At 29.9% G+C, this 10,754-nt stretch overlaps 1 protein-coding gene across 1 annotated transcript in view; it reads right to left on the bottom strand.

The window, feature by feature from the left end:
• LOC117103683 (serine/threonine-protein kinase DCLK1-like) overlaps nt 1-10,754 on the bottom strand; it is a gene marked incomplete in the record, with an annotated part of 31,287 nt that overhangs the window by 12,842 nt on the left and 7,691 nt on the right. Inside the window, 1 exon segment of the mRNA XM_033244283.1 lies at nt 9,491-9,687. Coding sequence (XP_033100174.1) covers nt 9,491-9,687 — 197 coding nt within the window.

The raw sequence follows: 10,754 nt of genomic DNA, 5'->3' as shown, positions 1-10,754 counted from the left end.
GAGCTGGGGGGGGGGGGGAAGCGAAGGTTAAAAATGGGGGGCCCCCTTAATTATTAGTGACGGAGAGCTGGTCACAGAATAAAGTAATATGAGGCGAATTTAACTACTCCAGCATGAATATTTGGCTTCAGATATTTTCAATGGGGGAACGAGCACTCCTTCCCCCCGGATTGCTCAATTTAAAATGTGATTGTATTATTGACAGGAAAGAGTAGAAGTGCATACAATTAGATTAATTATCCTTAATATTACAAAGAATCATAATTAAAACTCATGAGTACGTAATTTAACTTTCTTCCCATTCTTAAGAAAATCAATAATGAAAAATTCCCGTTTTGTTTAAATCTGTGAAAGTGTCGCCAATCTTCAACGTGCCAAATGAAATTTGGGGGTCATCCATTCCTGTCATCATTTTCAGGAGAATTACAAAACATAGGCTTGAAATTATTTTTCCATTGCTAAATTACCTAAGGAAAAGCATAGAGTACTGCTTCTTGTTATATAGACTGTGGGCAGGGGTGTATCACAGCCCCCCTCGTCATGACAGCAAATTAATTTCACTAGCGAGTTAAAATATTACAAATGGCTATTAAGTTTTCACTAGAATATAGTTTTTTTTTTTTTTTCCACTGGCCAGTTCTGAATTCTCAATTTTCACACACACACACATCCCTCCTTCCTCCAAGGACGAAACTGCCTATACCCCTGCCTATGTTGAAAATGAATTTTATTAATAGATATTCAATGCAAACAGGTTGAAATTGCAAACCTGACATTTGATATTAACACCATCATCTTCACTACCAAGGGGTGGATTTAGGGAGAAGCGATTTAGGGGAGGGGAAAATCGGACTGGTCCTCTCTAAAATTTAGAAATTTAAAAAATAGAAAAAAAAGAACCATCTAATTTAAATTTGAGAGTGCCATTAATTACCGACTGACCATCTACCATGTGCAATTATAGTCATAAAATATTGTACCAGAACAGCAATTGTGAAAGTGGTTTGGACCCTTCATTTAAAGTTCCCTACATGGGCCCCTCTGTTTTTAATTTCCAGATCCACCACTGCTAACAACATCAATATATGCTAATAGCCCAATTACACTGTCTAAACAAGTTTCATCTTTCAAATCAGATCTCACACATGGTAGAATGTATGTTCATAGCTTTCAACACATTTTCACACAAGTCAAAGTCGATATTCCAAGAAATAAGTCATGCAGTATGAATCACCTATGTTTTACTATTACTGGGACATTACTGAATTGAGCAACTGAGAGTAAAGGGATTATTACAGCTTAAATTATATGAGATAGACTTGATAAAAAAAAATGGATGCATTGGATTTTGGATTTGGAAAATAGAATGCATAAAATAAGATTAACACTACAATACAAAGAAGGTCCATTATAAAACCAGTATATTGAAGCCCCATTCCGGTGCAAAATTTCAGTTGTTAAGAAAAATCTGATTTTTATATGTGTTATAAAGATTTATAAATATAATACGAAATTGCTAGTTTAACTAAATTTATAACATCAAAACAATGTAAAATAAAACTGAAATTAGATTTTTTGTGTTCCACACAAAAAATGAAAGTGGATGAATTTTTTATTTATCACATAAAAACGGCTGACATATTTTCCGAATCTAGTATTGACACTTGTGAAATATAATATTTCATAGGAATTATTTCAAATCTGTTAAAAAATGATTCTGACCAGGATTTTGACAATTACACATATCTCAGGCCTTCTTGATTGACCTCTGTATTCTCATCACCATTATTATCATTATGTTTATTATCACAATCATCTTTATCACATTCACCTGAATATCACTATGTTTACTAATAATACATATGTTACTGGTTAATTTTAGGATAGTTTATTGGTTATTTTTCTATTTTCCATTTAGTTCATGCAAGTTTTAATTAATGCAAGTCAGTATGCAAGTTGATTTCCATTTCCATCATCTTTTATCCCCAATCCTTATCATTATCATCCCCATTAGCATCAATAACAATGTTCAACCTTATTCATCTTCATCATAATATTAACAATTAAAAATAGTAGACTTATAGAAAATATAACTGAATTATGAACAATAACGGAGGAACATTATTGTTACCATCTTCACCATCATTTTCATTATTGTCCAATTTACGTTTTGGAGATAGACAGATACAGTACATACTATTTACTGCAGTAGAGAATTACAGCTTATTTACTAAAGTAAATTACAATGTATTGATTTACTAGTTTTCAAAAATGCACAGATTCTATGAATTCTGAAAAAGATGATGAAAGTATTATTATGGATATAAATATTTTGATTGCCTCAGTGAGTCATCATGACTTGAAGCAAATTTTCTTTTTTCTGATGACCTAACATATGTTGGGGTCAGCCAACAAAAGCAAATGTGCATCGCCATGGTAACTAATGTTCATCTACTATTAAATATCTAATGTGCCAATGTAGGATGCAGCATGATATATAGAGTTGGTTAGAGTATTTATAATTATTCACATTTTTATGATTGAATGTTTATGCTAAGACCAACAGATGGCAAGTTTCTATATACTTTTCTCTTTCTGAAAGGAAATTTTAAGTTTGAGTTCGAAGTTTTAAAGTGATTTTGTATCATATGTATTTTTTTTTTTTTTTGCCTAATTAACTTTAAATATAGTAAGGGTTACTTCAGAGATTGGCAGGGCCATTTTGTTTGCATTTTACTTCATTGAAGCATCATTTTCTGATAATGCTTTGATGAGGGTGGGGTATTGGATGGGGTGGCCTTGTTAATTGTTTGTATAGCATTTTTTTTTGTAAATAAATTCTGCGTAGGACTACATCCTGATTAATTTTTAACTTGTTTAATATCTCTCTCTATATTTTTTTAGTACTGGATGTCATAAGATTCATGTTAACATAATTTTGGAAACACCTTTATCAAGTGTTCTACTTATTATTATTATTATTATTATTATATTATTATTATTATTATTATTATTATTATTATTATTATTATACCTGTGTACATTAAATGTATTGCTAGATAATGAATAATGTATAGCTTATCTTAAAAAAATATTACAAATTATGAAACTTTTCCAGATGTTCTATGCATGAATAACTTTTGCAAAAGTAACTGTTCGATCATAGAATAATTTATATTATTCTTTATTCAAAATGATGTAATAATAAAAGTAACCATAATAAATTTATATACCAGCAGTAGAGGTGTTTACCAATGATAAAATTAAAAATTCTATAAATTTAAATAGTAGTTTTTTTTTCTCATTTTAATTTTAAATTTGAAAGTTAATAACTTAAATAAATTTAGCAATTTTTGTTTGTAATTTTTAGGTTCATATTATTCGATATAGGTGTTTGAAAACTATATATATATATAAATATATATATATATAAATATATATATATATATATGTCATAGTGAAGAATGGTTACATTATAGGATTAACAGTACAAGGACATTAAGATAACCAGACCCATTTGTAAGCTAATAACAAGGCAAAATCAGGATATGCAAATAACATGAGCGAGGACACTTATCTCCCAAATGACCTGCGGCATGGCCACTGATATCCAGCCAAAATTACCATCCTCTAAATAGGATTATAAGCTCAAGAGCCAAATGCTCTCAGAGTAATAAAACCTCAAAGGAAAATTACAAACATTAACCTGTAACGATTCATGTCTATAAAAAGTGTTACATCTCATAAAATGAAGCAATATATAGTAACTAGTCGAAAAAAACGACAAAATGGAGTCTTCCAAGTTCGACCATAAGTAGGCCATTATATCAAATATCGGGCATCTCGCTTGTAATAAAGTCTCCTTTTGAAACAGCATCTTGGGGAAAAAAGAGTGAAATTTAAATTGTTGAATGGATGGATTTCATTTTCTCTGAGATTTTTAATATTGCTATATATTATTTATTAACATGCTTTCCATTATTTTTTTTATTACATTTCAGAGTGAAGTATATCTTAATTCAATGTTTTGTTTCTATTACTATATGTATTTCTATGTATGCTTTAAAGTTAAAGTTTTTCTGAATAAATTTTAATTGAAAACAAATTCAATTTAATTCAAATTCAATTCAAAAATCTTTATTTGCAAATTTAAGAAAAATTTGAAATTTACAGAAATTTTTTTTAAATATTATAAATGTTTAAAATATTTATTCATAAAATACAATGGAAAAATTCCATTCATACAATCGAAAAATCTTCTTCCTTGGACAGAACTTTGATTAAAATGTAATATAAAAAGCATTTAAAAAGTATTACTTAAATTATTTTTATTATTAATAATATTATTATTATTATTATTATTATTATTATTATTATTATTATTATTATTATTATTATTATTATTATTATTATTAAACCTTCCACTATTTTAAATCAAAATGAACTGTATTGTACTATAGGACTAATATAAAATCAGATGACATTTAGTCTATTTTTAAGATATTTTGTCGAAAAGAATGAAATTCAAATTGTTGATTTTAGTAAAAAATATTCATAACTTTAAACTACTGTATATTCAAAAATATTATCCATATGTCCAGGTTGAATCAGGCTCAGGTGAAATGTCACAAGACATTATAGGAATAAGAGTGAAATCCACATTTCATGAATGCTGGTTTTTGATTTGAATGTGATTTCCTCTCAAATTCTGAGAATTCCTAATCCTGAAAACCTGATCTCGAAAATGAACCTTACATTTCCAATATATTAAAATATTATTATTAATATACAGGTTTAATCAAAGGTCAGATGAGTCAGCTTCTTATACCTTGACAGATTTAATTATGTCACACCTTTCTTTTGTACTGCACTTAATGTGCATACATACATGTGGTGTAGTCTAGATCTACTACTGCACAATGCTATTAAAAAATGAATATCTAAAACGTGTTAAAGGCATGTGCATTGCATGAAATTCAGCCTCACTACACATAGTACCAACTATGTACTGTACTGTAGAATTATTCTGTGTTTGTACATAATTTCACATATATTACAGTAACATAAAGATCTACATTTTCTAGTATAGCTCTATTTTTAATATTATAGACTAGACCTAGTAGTCTTTTCACCATAAAACTATTTCCTTTTGAAAAAAAAAATTAAACGGAATTAGTGGGGGCTTATGACAGACAATGGTTCTAAATGTAATTATGAATTTCATTATTATTTTTTATGATTGGATGAAGGAGAAGAGAAGGTGGTTTTGTATACCATATTAAATGCCTATGATTTATTTTTAAGCTGAGCTACATTGTTTCTCTATGGGATATCAATTGATATACAAGTACAGGTTTTAAAGGTGATGTATTATTTTACGTCTACAATGAATACCATAGGTATAATACTACAGGTGGATTGATTTTTCATGCAATAATTTCAATACCTACATTTTAAGAATAATTTTTTTTCTGATCATATCTGAAATCATTATTATTTGTTCAGACCTATTACATGCAAGCAGCCTAATTAATACAGGGACATAAGGGCTGCGTATGACACGCAAGCCTCCCGAGACTGAGCCGTAGTCTGGCAAGCGAATCAATATTGTATTGTGTACCACTTGCATTATGTGTGTGTGATTTGCACCAAACAAGCCTAAATTATGTGGCTCAGGTTGGGGATTGCTAATCAAATTTCACGGAGTGCAATACTCAGGTTCGTTATTTCCAGCTGCCCCTCAATTTCTTTGTCTTCTGCATCAGTTTAATCTGAAGACTGTCTGTCTCGAGTTAATAAATTTAAGAAAGTAATTAAATATTAACTTGATTTAATTTGTATATTTAATTGGCTTTTAGTTAAAGTTGAGAACAAAGAAATGTTTTTATCACCAATTAACATATGCATAATTGTTGCAAATACTTGGAAAGAAATTTAAGAACATTTGCGGGAGAAAAAATGTAAATTAAAAAAACTGAATCATATAATTGAAATTTGATAAATTATATTATTATTAGTTTAACCTATGTATAATTATAAAACAAAAAATTATTTTTTATGCCTATGATATTTGGTAACTAGACATTATATGAGCTGTAACTAAGTCGTTTCAGTGGTAAACTACAGTATAAGTTATTTATAGGGAAAAGACTGCTCTCAAAATATGTTATTTATAATGAAATTTTTGCACCAACTTAACTGTATTTTATTTTTGTCTACCTTTATGTCTATCTATCACTATACGGAAAAAATGGCCCTGAAAGAACTTCCAATTATTTAAATGATGCAAAATAACAAAAACTGAATCAATCAATATAAATTATTATGCATTTTTAAAAAATAATAATGTATTATATAACATTTTTTACCTACCTGTCATTTGGGGCCATTTTTACTGGGGCCATTTTTTCCAGGGGCCATTTTTTCTGGGCCATTCTTTCAGGGCCATTTTTTCTTACAACCCTATCTCTTCACTGTACTGTTTTTCTTCTCTACTCTGTACCTGCTTCTCCCAGGTAAGGTCCCTAATATATACACTTTATGTATTTATATTATTGTGTATCATATATATTCAAAATATTATTTGCAAATACTATAGCCTATTTCATGTTCATCAGAGAAGTTAGCAGAATTAGGATTTAAGGCCGGTCTAGACTACCAAATTTTATTCTGTATTTCCAACAATATCCACAAATCACAGTAAAAACTGAATTGCTGGGATTCACACATTGCATATATAATCAAACACTTTAAAAGGATAACAAGAAGAAACGAGAAACAACAATGACAAAGAAACAGGTGGAAAACAAATCAATAGGCCTATTGGGATTTACAGAGAAATTATTAAGATATTTACAAGGGCATGTGACATGCATACATATGGTGATGATGATATTACATCATGACTATAAATAGGCACATTATGACTACATACAGGCACACAACAGTTTATCGTCAATGAAAATTTGTTAATCTAGCCAGAGCCTTAGGATTTAGCCACATCCTCCTCCATTACCAAAATCCTCAAATTCCGAGACTGACCAAAATATACGTCCATAGGCAAAGCATGAAAACAATTTAATCCATAATAGTGTAATGGATTTAACACAGCCCATACTATCAACCATTAGATATTCAGGATTATTTGTATTGATCGACATTACGATGACCTTTATCCAGATTCTGAAACAGTGATCACCCAAGCGTAAAAAACAGTGCAATTTAGAAGTCAATACCAGATTACAGTATTATAGTGATGGCAAAAATAGAAAAAATTGAATAATTTTTAAATATTCTTTAGATTTAAAATTCTATATAATCATTCAGTATTATTTTTATATTTTACAGGGCTAGGATTCTACTTATATAATGAAATAAATTTTTGGTTCATTATAATAATCTTCAGTTCAGCCTGATCTGTCTTGGCTGATTAGGAATAAGAGAATGTGATTTAGAGATACTGTAACCTTTAGAACCTTCTCTGTATTTTGTAATCCCAAATACTGTTTTATTTCAAGCAACAATCTTAACTATATTTTAGACTAGCCTTGATAGGCCAGAGGTCGGACACATCATGTATTCTTCGGAGGCAATATTCAGGTGAAAAATATTATTTTCTTTCTCCAGACAACCACTGTTGGGCTATCTATTTAGCACATAGGTAACTTTTAGTGCTACAGTTATATAAATATAATTTTAACGGTTGAAGGCACAACATATTTTTTTCCAAACCTGTTGACAAATAATATATTAAAAATGATAGAAATATTACTCTTGCTTTTATGTTTAAATAGTTTCTATTTTTTAACTTGGCATTCCTGCCTTATGATAACACTTTAAAAATAATATGAATGGGAGTTAAGTATGTATGTTAACAATATTGAAATAATGTTATTTGAAAACAATTCCTCTGTTTTCAATATACAGTAGTAAATCAATCTTAAAGGAAGGAATATGAACTACAAACACTGGAAAAGCATCCCATACTGCAGCAATTGACAAAAAATTTCCAGACACATAAAAGCCCCTAAACATGCTTTATTGCAAAATATATTAATGTATCACAAAACAGCGCTCATGAGGAATAATGCACTGTTGACATTTTCTCGCTATCATCATTTGTCGCCCTCTTACGCAAATGGTGAGTCACCAGAAAACGATGATTCACAGCACTTATTTGCAACACCTCATCAATAACGGGTAGAACCATCAAAATCTCGAACAAATAAAACAATCAGCCTAAAAACGTGTCAAAAATACTATCTTTGTTCACCAACACACACTAGCTCATAGAACAAACAAGATCGTTGACGACAAATATTGACTGAAAGATCTTAAGATGAATCATATAAGGTTCTTTCAATTACATTTAAATTGAATGTTCACATAAATAACATACGGTAGTCATGCCGTGGAGTGTTGTATACGGAAAGGCATTGAGAGCATAAAGAATTCAAGATTTTCTATTCAATTTGTTCGCTGACACATACCTCATAGAACAAACAATATCACTGACGACAAATATCGACTGACAGATCTCAAGATCAATTATATACTGTTCACACCATTACACTGAATATTTGCAAAATAAAAAAAAACATAGGCATGCCGTGTAAAGCACTGCACACAAAAGCACTGATAGCATGAGAAATTTAAAGCCATGTTCTGGAGGGAAACTTTTTTTGGTATGTTGTAAAAACTGATTTTTATAAGACACAAACAAAAAAACTCAGGAACGGTAAATAATGTGATACAGATTTTGTAATATTTAAAAAATGGTGGAAGTCGGGAAAAGGTGGGAAAGGGGGTGGATAATCCAATTCTCCTATGTAAACAATTTGTATCTCATTAATCATTCTTAGTTTTTCATAAAACACACCTTTATACTTAAAATTTCCTAACAACAAGTGCGAGGAACCGACGAGACAAAAGTTGCACAACACATCAACATTTGTTCTCTCCGGAGCCTGGCTATAACATTTTCTTGCGTACAGGACAAGTTTCTTTTCAAGAAATATTTTTTAAATAAGGTACATTTCAAAACATACATCAAAGAATAGTCATCTGTCCTGCTTCCACATCTTCTTTCATACTTATTAAATTACTCAACTTATAAATTTTGACTCTTTTTTTCTATTCATAATCATACATTTTATTACATCCGAGTTCCGGAGGAAAAAACAATTTTATAGGCATGTTGCACAACTAACACAAAAAGCATATTTCACGAAAAACTTGGGAACAGAATGAGATACAGATTTTTAAATATTCAAAAACTAGGCATAACCAACATTTTTTCCACATGTTTCCTCCAGTTTTTAAATATTCCAAAATATGTATCTCATTAACAGCTGGCGATTTTTTCGTTAAATATGCTTTTTGATGTCTCAGAAAAATGAGTTATACAACATATCAAAGAATTTTTTTCCTCCGGAGCCTGACTTCAAATCCATTTTAAAATTATTTTTACCTCCTCATTCCCTTTTCTTACCTTTGTAGATGCTGCTCTTACAGTGACAGGGGAGCCTTGCGAGCCAATGGAATTCTTCCTCTCTGCAAGTGCCTCCTTCGCGGACTTGTTTGAACCTTTGCCGCGACCACTATCAATCCGAGACTGCACATTCCTGTAAAGCTTTGGTGAAAACGGGTGTTCTGGTGTCTTAGTTCTTCCGCCATCGGTACCATTAACTGCGAAAGAATATCAGAAACAATTATATAGTGATCTTTGATCTCAACATTTGTTAACGGTCCTATTTAGATATCAACAGGTACCTAATTAATGACACTTATAAAAATCTGTTAACAATTTGGTTCTAAAAAAATTATGTACAGTATAATACAGGTAATGGTGTCAATAGAAAAGTTACATAATTTCAATTATTTTGTTATAAATATCATCAGAATAATATAGAGCCTTATCAAAGAAAATGGGAATAGTTAAGCATTTGGAATCTTGAATCTTAAAGACCGAGGAGGACTCCTTCCGATAAGTAATCAAAGATCTTTAAAAAAAAAATGAGGATGTCGCATGGTTTGCGGGATCGCTTGAGCTTGGCACCAGGGCTGACTGTTCCATTTTGTTTTCGAAGGATGTTCTCTTTTGGGAGAGTTTAGGCAATTAGTCAGTTTTACCCAGGTAAGTATTCACGAAATAGACATAAAGTGAAATAAAATAATAATAATTATTATTCAAAATTAATGTGGAAATAATAAAAAAATAAATAAAATATTAATATAAGATATTAGTAAACTGAACATGTTTTGGTTTAAATTACATCAATTTAATAATACACAGTTTGTATTTTTGGTAGAGATTTTGTATCATATATAGGACAGTAAGATAGCCACCACACATCCACGTCACCCTTAAATTTAATTACATGAAGTAAATTGGTTTAAATTAAACTTTGATATGAGTAATACATCTGTAGTGCTTATAATTTATTAATTAAATCCCAAAAGGATTGTATTCAATACTTCTGCATTACTCATGAACAGAACACCGATGGCTTAAATTCATAATTAATTAGTTTTATACAACTGTAATAGTAATAATTCTGATAAAATGAAATGTCAGTAAATTAAAATTCCTTTTTGTATAATCTTTATTAAATTCAAATACAAAATGTCAAAATAATCATAAAATAATATTAAGCAGATAATTACACTACCATATACATTATTGTACATAATTTATATTGAAACCTATTCAACGAGGGTAAACCGGCACTAACAGAATGGGTTTAAGAATAAAA

Source organism: Anneissia japonica, unplaced genomic scaffold, assembly GCF_011630105.1.
Source record: "Anneissia japonica isolate Jap-2015-1 unplaced genomic scaffold, ASM1163010v1 scaffold288058_len748972_cov163, whole genome shotgun sequence".
Classification (NCBI taxonomy): Eukaryota; Metazoa; Echinodermata; class Crinoidea; order Comatulida; family Comatulidae; genus Anneissia; species Anneissia japonica.
The sequence above is the reverse complement of the archived record's forward strand: the minus strand, read 5'-3'. Positions and strand labels throughout refer to the sequence as shown.